General features: G+C 33.6%; 1 protein-coding gene across 3 annotated transcripts in view; it reads right to left on the reverse strand.

The window, feature by feature from the left end:
* Positions 1-12,302, reverse strand: part of NUF2 (NUF2 component of NDC80 kinetochore complex) — a 34,085-nt gene that overhangs the window by 14,914 nt on the left and 6,869 nt on the right. For all 3 annotated transcript variants that reach the window (XM_004027802.5, XM_019026047.4, XM_004027803.5), the window contains exons 5-9: positions 12,080-12,141; positions 4,049-4,146; positions 2,804-2,877; positions 1,401-1,497; positions 452-514 (exon numbers count right to left, since the gene is read on the reverse strand). In XM_004027802.5, the coding sequence (XP_004027851.1) occupies positions 452-514; positions 1,401-1,497; positions 2,804-2,877; positions 4,049-4,146; positions 12,080-12,141 (394 nt within the window). The remainder of the gene's footprint in view (positions 1-451; positions 515-1,400; positions 1,498-2,803; positions 2,878-4,048; positions 4,147-12,079; positions 12,142-12,302) is intronic.

Raw genomic sequence — 12,302 nt, forward strand, 5'->3', positions numbered from 1 at the left:
AAGTCTATCAGAAGGGGATTAAAAGGATCTACAAGACAGCACATACATATAATGCTCAACTAGATGCAAGCATTAATATAATGAGGATCTATTTAAAATTCATAACTGTATTATATTGCTAAGTGGAGAAAAAAGCAGGTAAGATGTATTGAGCCTAATATCATTTATGTAAAATTACACATGCATATTTACATTTGCATAGCAAATACAATCTTTGATATAAATCAGATTGTATAGTGAGCTTTCAGGTGATGTTTACTTTCTTCATACATTTCTGTGTTTCGATATTTTTTAAAACAATAGTCATCTATTATATTTAAGTTGAAAAAGATTGTTTCATTTTGAAGGGAAAAAGGGAGAAACATTTGACCATAATAACACACACAGCTAAAATACTCCTCCACACAATATATTCAAACTTTAAATGCTAGTGAAAAGAAAAGATGTTTACCAAACGCTTGGTTTTCTCTGAAATATTTGACTTCTTTTGGGAATTTCCCTCTTGCAGCACTATCTAAGGGAAAAAGCAAACACATTTTATAATGATTCAAAACATTTAGATTTAGCCACTCACTGCTGTCTCATAAAATTAAGGTAAGAAAGGAGTTAAATGTGTTAGATCAGATATTCTTCAAACTTTCTCTGTTCATGATGCTCCTAAGCCAAAAGAAATATCTAAGAGTTCCTTTACTAAGTAGTTAACTCCAAATAATGGCCTAGTATTTATGTCCTAACATTGTAGCCCTTTGAAAAATAATACATATAAGTCGAAAGAAAAAATTTTTATTTTGTTCTTAAATAACCTCGAGTACTTCCTAATTAGATGTATGTACCTATCGGGCACTGCATAAATTCACGTACCTTGGAGCGTATATTTCAGATTGGATATAGACATTCTCATTTCCTGTGTCACAGTGATTTTTACATTGTACTTGCTTTTATCACAGCAAATGCCAAAATCCCAGCTGCACAAGGATATGAAAGGAATGTGACCAAAAACTGAAACTGTGAACTACCTTGAATTCAAAAAGGATATGACAGATGCTGAGTACTACAGTGGTTCCCTTGAAAATTTAAGATATTTTGAGGCATTCTTGAGGGTTTACTGCAGTATCCAGGGTGCCACAGTGCATGGTTTGGAAGCAGTGAAATTAAACCTAGGAAAACCCTAAAAAATTCTATTCAATAAGACAACAAAAAACTTTGCCAACAAAAACCATCACGGTTCTAGATGGTTGAGAGAAGTATGTATCCATTATAAGGGGCACAAATGGGCACAGAAATATATTCTGTTTCTTTGGTAATAGAGAAAGCAATGTGCTGTTACCTCCACTATATGTCCCACCACATCTACAAACAAATTTTATTTTTTAAAGTTTAAGGTGCCTCACAACAGATACCGTTTTTTGATGAAAATCCTGATTTAGTGATTGTTGTAGCTCCTGAATACCATCTGAAAGCTGCTTGAACTCTTCTTGCTCTTCAACTGGAACAGAACTTAACACAGCAAAATAGATTAAAATACTGCTCTTCACTTTTGAAAGGCTAAAATGAAATACCTGTCCTCAAATAACTGAGATGAAGAAATTGTCTACTTTTATGTTTCTGAATTACACCCTTTCATGTGGCAATCATTTGAAATGAATGATCTGGCCTCTACTACAGGCAGAAAATAAAAATCAAATGAGCTCCTTCAGTTTTCTACTATCAAATCTATGGATTTGAAAGTAGAATCCATCCACACACATACTTATCCTTTCTAACTTCACTCCTAATAACATGAATATTGTATACCTTCTGGTAATGCTGATTTCTCTACCTCTGCACTGGCTATCATTGCCTCACAACTCTTACTCCCATACCATCCATTCTTCCGCTACTAGTCCTTCCTTACAACACTTACACATGTTCAAGTCTCTTCTATAAGAACGTTTTCAAATTTAGTTTTTGCCTATCTGATATATTAGCTATTTTTATATAAACTCCCTGTTTAAAGCCTTTGTCTATTTTTTTGAAGTTATCATTTTTCCTGTCAGTTTACAGGGCTGCTTTGTAGTTCTGTATATTATATTTGTATATTACGAATATTACATGGGTTTTGTTATTAGAGTTGGTAAGGCTTTGTGGCATGTGCTGCAAATATTCTCTCCACTTTGTCATTCTTGTTTTGATTTAGTTGGTGGCATCTTTTACCCTGTTATATTCTAATGTCTGCCTGTAAAGGCAATTTTAACCAGGGGCAGGTTAGAAAATTTCTCATCTAAAACAGATAACCTCAAAGACATCTATAAATTAGAAGAGATTTAAAAAATCCTGCTCAAAATCAATATATATATATAAGGAAGGCGAAGAAATCACAACTGTTGAGTGATTCTTTTCCCTACACTACCTATAAGTCAAAAACAAAACAAATAAATGAAAACTCTGTTGTAGGAGTAAACATTTGATGGAATCAACTGATCTGAAGGAAGATAGTCCAGGCAGTTACTGCTTACCTACATAAGACAATATTCCAGACATAAATCAGGACAGTAAGCTAATGGCTTTAAACAAATCAGGCTAACACACTAACAACAACAACAAAAAAAGCCAAAGGATGTATTACATAATTAAGAGTTAGAAGAAAAACTAGTTTTTCCTTTTTTTTTTTTTTTTTTTTAAGAAAAGGCAAACTCAAATACTCTGGTATCTATTAAGGGAGATAAAAGAGACTTAAGGTGGAATATAGGGTTGTAAAATACTATTTACAATTCATTTTGCATTTTGAAATTGCATTTATTTTACTTGTAAATCTCCCACTTACTCAAGTCTCTCCAGTTTCATTAATGCCTCCTGGTGTGCGGCGTTTAACTGTTGCATTTTGTCCGCAGAGGATTTCTATTAAAGCAATTTTAATCATCTCATATTAGTGCATTTCAACACAATCACTGTGTCCAAAATGCTTACTCATACTATAGTTTGAACCATCAGAAATAAAAAATTTAAGATAGAGTTAGGCCTTCATGACAAATGAATTAGGAATTTCTTTACTCAACACAAATGCTGGACTCTCATCATAGGCACTGAGCTCGGTACTGAGAATTCTCAAGAAGACTAACTTATAGGTCTTGACCTTAAGTAGCTAAGCCTCCTTGAGGAGCCAGATACAAGAATAAAACCCCACAAAATAGCTTGTTATTTTTAATATAATGGGAACCAACAAGAGTGACATCTAACCCAACTTGGGTAATGGCTGGGAAGAAGGGTGATACGACATCGTAGAGGTGATAGATGTCTGAGGTGTGTCTTAAAGATAGTAATTAACCAAGCAAAATTATGAGAGTGTGTGTATGTTGGCACATGAATGTGGTAAGCTTTGAAGATTATATGATGTTTAGGAGTTATAAGGTTAGCATGATTTGTGCAAAGAAGTACGGATCTACATAGCTCAGTAAAGCTGAAGCCTAGGGTCTAAGTGTTTGGAGTTACTCTGGTGTTTTTCTAAGAGTATGGTACCCCATTACTGAAGGCAAATGGGAAAAATCACACAGATGACCCATAATCTCCCCCAATTCTCTAAATTGTTGATGAAAGGAAAATGAGTTTCTGTCTGTTAAAGAGATTGCCTTGGACTGAATCTGGGCAAGCATGATAAACACCACCACAAACAGTCCAATTATGCCATTATTTAAAAGGCAAATATAAACCTCAAATATGTCCGTTATTTAATAAAAGCTACACTATCTACGCAAACTTCAAAGAAAAAAATGTAAACATATCAATATTCTCTAACATTTCCTAATATAGGAAAACAAGCCTCAGCTACAAGATTTTAAAACAAACACAACTCAGCCTCTCCATAGTGTTACCAAATTTCAAAGAAAATCTGATTCTGAGATATGCTATCCAGTAACTAAAATCTGCAAGTTAATATAAATATAAAAATGAGTTCAATTCTAAAGACAATACAGCAATTTGCTGTCTATGACAATCATTTCAAAACAGATTATAAGTTCATAAATAATGTTACTGATCTGGCATGTAACCCCAAAACATATTTAAATCTTACATATTGCCAAAGAAATTCCATATACGTCTCACGGCATGCTTCTCTGAAGTGAATAAAGTTGATAATGCCACTTAAAAACCGACTTGTCCGTTTTGCTTCTAAAATAGAAAGCAAGACTCTTTAAATAAACCTTTGAACTAACATAATATGAAAATGAAAATTCATCCTCTTCTACTATATATTCTGCTCATAATATATAAAATAAAACTGTATAGGATATAACAAAGTGTAGAAAATCTGCTCTAACTTAAAGGTAAAAATTATCTTTGTATTAATAACTTTAAAAAAAAAGGCAAACCACTTTTGGTCATGAAGGAATAACAGAAACCAGAATTACCCTCCCATATTAAAAAACTAGAAAAACAAAAACACACGAAGCAACAAATTTTAGATGCTGGATAACAGGCAATATAGGACAGCAATCTCCAAGAGAAACAAATGAGGTGAATTCCATTACTGCACCAGCCCATGACTGAAGAGTTTTCAGGCTGTACTCCAGAGAAAGAGAACACAAATAAAACCTGTACATCTTGCTGGGTCAAGAAGACAGAGTTTAGAGTTTGCAGAAGCCAAAGCAACTAGGATTTATGGAACTGAGTATTAAGATGAGGAAGCTGTAAAGAGAAAGAGTTCTGGAAATCTGTAGAGGAATCCCCTCAGGTTCTCAGTTAAGTACTAATTAGTTCATGAATATGAAGAAACTACTAAGGCCAGGAAAACAATCAAAAATATTTGAAGGAATAAAAAAAAAAATCCAGCAACCAACAAGGTAAAATTCACAATGTCTGGCATCTGCTAAAAATAACCAGACATGCCAAGAAAAAGGACATGATCCATAATAAGAAAATATGATCAATCAACAGAAACATATTAAAATATAACACAAATAACATACATGGTAGATTTAGTAGATAAGAATGTGAAAACAGCCTTTATAAATAAATAAAGGGGGCAGAGAAAAGAATCAGCAATATGAAGAAATAAAAGCAAAGATTTTTTAAAAAAGATCTGAATTAAGCTTTTAGAGTTGAAAAATACCTGAAATAAAAATTACACTGATGGGAATAACAGTAGTTCAGACCTAAAATAAAAAGGATTCATGAAATTGAAGACATAATAGAAGTTATCTAAAATGAAGTCCAGAGAGAAAAAAATGAATACAATATCTGTGAGCTGAGAGACAATATCAAACAGCATAACTAATGTGTAATTGGAATCCTACAAAAAGGGACAAAAAGACTTTTACAGAATAGTTGAATATTTTCCAAATTGTATAAAAACAATAACCATATCCAAGGAAGTGAACAAACGTAAATGGCGGGCAGGGGTGTAGGGGGAGGGAAGAAAGAACAGAAAAACAAACAAACAAAACAAAAACAAAAACAAACACCTAAAAGTCACATTATATTCAAACTGCTAACAACTAGCTTAGAAGGCAAAAAAAATCTTAGAAGCAGCCAGAGGAAAACAAAACACATTATATAGAGAGAAACAAAAATAAGAAAAGCAATAGACTTCTCATCAGAAACAATGTAAGCCAGAAGACAATGGAGCAATATATTTAAAGCACTGAAAAAACTGTCAACTAAGAATTCTATACTGTAGTCCCTCAGTATTTGCTAGATATTGGTTCCAAGATGCCTAGAGAACCCAAGTCTGTGGATGCACCAGTCCCTTACACCCGGCATAGTGGCTGGGTGTGGTGGCTCACACCTGTAATCCTAGCACTTTGGGAGGCCGAGGTGGGCGGATCACAAGGTCAAGAGATTGAGACCATCCTGGCCAACATGATGAAACCCCTTCTCTACTAAAAATACAAAAATTAGCCAGGTGTGGTTACACGCACCTGTAGTCCCAGCTACTCAGGAGGCTGAGGCAGGAGAATCACTTGAACCTGGGAGGCGGAGGTTGCAGTGAGCCGAGACTGTGCCACTGCACTCCAGCCTGGTGACAGAGCGAGACTCCATCTCAAAAACAAAAACAAAAAAAACACAAAAAACAAAACAAGACAAACACACAAAAAAATGGCATAGTACAGTCAGCCCTCTATATCTGTGCATTCTGCATCTGCAGATTTAACCAACTGTGGATTGAAAAGTTGACTTTTCATATCCACCGAGTGCTCAAGAAAAATACCTTTTATTTATCCATTTTTCTTTCTTTCCTTCTCAAAAAGAAGCAGGTCTCACTCTGTTGCTCAGGCTGGGATGCAGTGGCACGATCATAGCTCCTTGCAGCCTTGAACTCCTGTTCTCCAGTGATTCTCCCATCTAAGCTGCTGGAATAGCTAGGATTACAGGTATGCATCACCACATCTGGCTCATTTTTAACATTTTTTTGTAGAAAAAGGATCTTGCTATATATTGCCCAGGCTGGTCTCAAACTCCTGGACTCAAGCAATTCTCTCACCTTGGCCTCTCAAAGTGATAAGATTACAGGTGAGAGTCACTGCACCTGGCCTCAAGAAAAATACCTTTCAAAAATTAAAGTGAAATAAAGGCTTTTTAACAGCACTACAATAAGTGTTAAATAAAATCCTTCATGTCTAAGAAAAATCATACCAGATGGAAATTTGGTGTACTTACAAGAATGTGAGTTAATATAGAAGACATTTTTCCTCATATAAAAAATCCCTTTAAGAAAGAAATCATTATATCAAAAAGATTAATGCACTTGTATGTTTATTGTAGCACTATTCACAATAGCAAACATATAAAATGAACCTGCGTCAATCAGTGGAGGATTGGATTTTAAAAATGTGGTATGCATATACCAGAGAACACTACTCAACCACTAAAAAAGAAGAAATAATGTCTTCTGCAGCAATATGGTTGGAACTTGAGGCCATTATCCTAAGTGAAATAACTCAGAAACAGAAAGTCAAATACTGCACATTGTCACTTATAAGTGGGAAATAAACAATGGGTACAATGGACATACAAAGTAGAACAGACACTGGAGACTACAAAATGTGGGAGGGTAGGAGAGGGACAAGGGTTGGAAAATTACTGATTTGGTACAATGTTCACTACTTTAGTGATGGGTGCACTAAAAGCCGAGATTTCACCACTACACAATATATGTATGTAAGAAATGTGGACTTGTACCCACTACATCTATTTTTTAAATGTCAAAATAGAAAATCCTTTAAAAGATAACTGTTTCACACAAATCTAATATCGATTAAGGTGTTTATGATATCTGTAAAAGTAAAATTTATGACACAATAGCACAAAGACCAGTAGTGGAGAAAATAAAAGTATATTATTGTAAGGTATAATATATTTGAAGATAGACAATGGTATGTTAAAGATATATACATGCATACTGAAACTTGGAGCAAATACCATTTTAAAAAGACAAATAGCTGATAAGCCAATAACAGACAAGGTAGAATATCTTTTTCATATATAGTATTATATAAAATAAAATTTATTTTAATAGACCAAACTAAGGCAAGAAATGGAGAAAACAGGACTAAAGAACAGGACAAAGAGAAAACAAATAGTATAAAGGTGGACTTAAGCCCAATCATATCAATAATAACATTAAATGTAAATGGTCTAAGACTCTGATTAAAAGACAGAGATAGTGATGTTGAATTTAAAAAGCAAGACCCAACCATATGCTGTCTACAAGAAACCCGTTTTGAATCCAAAGGCACAAGTTACAAGGATAATATGGCATGGTAATACTAATGAAAAGAAACCTGAAGTAGCTATGTTAATATAAAATCAAGTATATTTCAGAACAAAGACTATGTCATCAAGAGGATATAGCAATTCTAAATGTGTACGCTTCTAAAACTAGAGCTTCAAGGTACATAAAACAAAAATTAAAAGAACAGACAAAACAGACAAACTCACAATCACAGCTGAAGATTTTAACATCTCTCTATCAACAGTTCAAAGAACAACCAGGAAAAAAGTCTGTAAGGACCCAGTAGGCTTGAACAACGCTATTAACCAACTGGATCCAATTAACATGTTTAAAACACTCCACTCATCAACAACAGTCCTCATGGAACTTTTACAAGGGTAGACCACGTGGTGGGCTGAATAATAGCACCCAAAGATGTTCAGGTCCTACTCCTTGGAATTTGTGCATGTTATCTTATTTGCAAAGTGGCTTTATAAGTATAATTGAAGATCTTGAAATGAGAAAATTATTCTAGAATATCTAGGTGGGCCCTAAATGCAATCACAAGTGTCCTTATAAGAGGAAAGTAGAGAAAGATTGGACTATACACAGAAAATAGAAAGCAATGTGATCATGAAAGTAGAAACAGTTTTAAATATGCTATACTGCTGGCTTCAAAGACAGAAAGGTCATGAGCTGAGAAATGCAACCCTAGAAGCTAGAAAAGGCAAAGAAACTGACTCTCCTAGAGCCATCTGAAGGAGTGCAACCTTAGTAACACCTTGGTTTTGGCTCAGTGAAACCAATTTTGAACTTCTGACCACTAGAACTATAGGAGAATAAATGTATGTTATCTTAAGTCACCAAGTTTGTGGTGATTTATTACAGCCACCATAGTGAACAAATATAGACCATATTCTGGGCCATAAAATAAGTGTGAATACATTTAAATGGATTCAAATGATACAAAGTATATTCTCTGATCACAAAAGAAATAACTTACAAATCAGTAGCAGAAAAAATTGTGGGAAAATCCCCAAATATTTGGAAAGCAGACAACACACTTATAAATAACCCATACAAGAAAAAAGAAATCAAAAGGGAAATTAGAAAATATCTTGAACCCAATAAAAATGAAAATACAACATATCAAGGTTTGGGGGATGCAGCTAAAGCAGTGCTAGAGGGAAATTTACAGCAATAAATACCTATATTAGGAAAGAAGAAAGGTATCTAATTAATGGACTTGGCTTACTGCCTTAAAAAAAAAAAACTAGAAAAAAAGAGTAAATGAAACCCAAAATAACCATGAAGAAAGAATAACAATAAGCTCAAAATTCAATAATAATCAAAAACCAGAAATATAGAAAAGTCAATTAAGTCAAAAGCTAGTTCTTTGAAAAGTGATAAGCTGATAACCAGACTGGTTAGGGAAAAAAAAGAATAAACAAATTATTAATGACAGAAATGATAGAGAAGATGTTATTACCTACCCCAATGACATTAAAACAATATGGGAATATAATGAACAATTTTATGTTAACAAATTTGCCAACCCAAAAATTCCTTTAAAAAAATAAATCACCAAAGCTCACTCAGGAGTTTTGACAATAAACAACCAGAATAGCCCTTAATCTATTAAAGACTTTGAATTCTTATCCCAGAGAGAAAACTGCAATCCAAGATAGATCCACTGGTAAATTCTACCAAATATTCAAAAAAGAAATAAATAATACAAATTTTATAAAACAATTCCCAAAAATGGAAGTGGGAATCTTTCCAAATGTATTGTATGAGACTGGTATATCCTGATACTCAGATCAGTCACTGCAGTGACATTGCAAAAAAACTACAGAACAATATCCATCATGAACACAGACAAAAAAACTTAATTCAGATCTAGCAATATATTAAAAATATATCATAACCAATCAGGACACATCCTGAATGCAAGGTTGGCTTGATATTCAAAAATCAAGTAATGTAATTTGGTAGATTAAAAAAGAGAAAACCCATGATTATCTCACTAGAGGCCGAAAAGGCATTTAATACCCTTCATGATAAAAACTCTCAGTGAAATGAAGTAAAAGTTGTACATTCTGATAAAAAACATCTAAGAAAAATCCTACAACGAATACTTAATAATGAAAGACTAAATGGTTTCCCCCAAGATCAGAAACAAGGTAATGATGACTGCTCTCATCATTTCAATTCGGTATTATACTAAAAGTCCTAGCCAGTGCAGAAACGTAAAAAAAAAAAAAAAGAATAAAAGGCATCTCGATTAGAAAAAAATTTTGTCCTCAAACAAAAATTGAGAATTGTCAATAAGGAAAATCCTAAGGAATCTACAAAAAAAAAATCTACTCAAATAATAAGTGATTTTAGCAAAGTCAATATATAAAAATCAATTGTACTTGTCTACACTAACAATGACTAATCAGAAAATTTAAACTAAATTTACAGAACCACTAAAAATTTGATTTAGGCATAAATTTAACAAAATTTATTATACAAGGCCTGCACTCTGAAATTTATAGAACATCATTACGAGAAATTTAACAGCCTTAATAAATGCAGAGATACAGCATGCATATGGGTCAGAAGACCCAATATTATTAAATTGTCAAATATCCCCCAAATGAACAATACATTAAAAGTAATCTCAATCAAAATGGCTTTTTCAGGGGAAGAAGGGTAGAAAATGACAAGCTGGAAATACTAAAATACATATAGAGATGCAAAGGACCAGAATAGCCAAAATAATCTTGAAAAAGTTGAAGAAAGAGGAGTAACACTGATTTCAAAACTTACTGTAAAGCTAAATAATCAAAGTACCGCTTGACATAAACATAGACATACAGATCAATGGGGTAGAATAGCGAGCTCAAAAATAGACAAATATACAGTCAATTAATTTTTAATAGACTTCCTTTTTGAAAGGAGTTTTAAGTTCAAAGTAAATCTAAACAGGAAGTAGATAGTTCCCACATATCTTGGGTCCCCACACATGTACAAAACTCCTCTCCACCAACTTCCTTCACCTGAGTGGTATATTTGTTACAACTGATGAACTTGCACTGACACATCATTATCATCCCAAATTCAGTTTACATTAGAGTTCACTCCCGGTACTGTACATTCTGAGTTTCGACACATGCATAATGACAAGTATCTACCATTAGAGTAGCATACAGAGTATTGTTACTGCCCTAAAAATCCTTAGTGCTAAAGGGATCCTATTCATCCCTCCCTCACCCCTAACCAGTGGTTTCCACTGATCTTTTCACTGTCTCCACAATATTGCCCTTTCCAGAATGATATATAGCTGTGTAGGCTTTGCAGACTGGCTTCTTTCACTTAATAATATGCATTTAATGTTCCTCTATGTCTTCTCATAGCTTGCTAGCTAATTTCCTTGTAGTGTTGAATAACTTCTATTCTCTAGATGTACTACAGTTTATTCATTCACCAAGGCTACTTTCAAGTTCTGGTAATTATGAATAAAGTTGCTCTAAACATCTGTGTGTAAGTTTTTGTGTGAATATCAGCTTTCAATTCATTTGGGTAAATACAAAGGAGCATGTTTGCTGGATTGTAAAGTTAAGAGTATGGTTGATGCTGTCCTGTTTATAGTGAGTGAGTTCTCACAAGATCTGGTCACTTAAAGGTGTGTGGCACCTTCCCCCTTGTGCTTTTGCTCGCTCTGGCTATGTGACATGTCTGCTCCCATTTGCCTTCTGTCATGACTAAGCTTCCAGAGGCCTCCCCAAAAGCAAGCAAATGCCAGCATCATGCTTCCTGTATAGCCTGCACAACTGTGAGCCAATTAATCCCTTTTCTTTATAAATTACCCAGTCTCAGGTTATTTCTTTATAGCAATACAAGAATAGCCTAATATACACACCAAATCTCTTAACTTACAGTAACTTGATGGATAAATATCAAAGTCGAATTAAAGGACAATTAAAGCTAGAATTTTACATTCTAATATAACATTATGACTATTCTTTTAATGATAAAAGATAATTTCTATATGGTAAATAGTAATTGTTACATTTGATAAAATTGGTATGATGAATCCACTATGCAAAACCATACTTACATATTATTTGTACTCATATTCCCAAATTTATGGACCACTTTTTAAATGGAAGGAGTTTTAAAAAAACATCAGAAAAACAGCTTCTCTGTGGCTCTCAAAAGGAAAAAAAGAAATTCAACAAGATATTAAAAATTCATACTTAAAAATGGGATATACTTTTTAAAGCCAATTTCCTTGAAGTTGTTTTTTTCCTTTTTTTTTTTTTTTTTTTTTTTTACATTTACTGATGGAAAGGTGAAATGGTAGATCGAAGCCAGATATTAAAACTGTTTTAAATTCTCACTTACTTGGACATAGAATATCAGCAGTCTCAAAGTCATTCACCCGGCAGATAGGCAAAAATGAGTCCCTTGAAGATGAAGTACAAAAAGACTATTGAAAAGTATTTTGCACATTAAATGCTAAGCTATAGGATGTAAACATCTTATTTTCAGAAAGAGATTTCTGGATATATTTCTTAAGGTCAGTGGACGAAGCCAGAATTCTACTATAATGTATAACCCTATAGCA

Source organism: Gorilla gorilla, chromosome 1, assembly GCF_029281585.2.
Source record: "Gorilla gorilla gorilla isolate KB3781 chromosome 1, NHGRI_mGorGor1-v2.1_pri, whole genome shotgun sequence".
Classification (NCBI taxonomy): domain Eukaryota; kingdom Metazoa; phylum Chordata; class Mammalia; order Primates; family Hominidae; genus Gorilla; species Gorilla gorilla.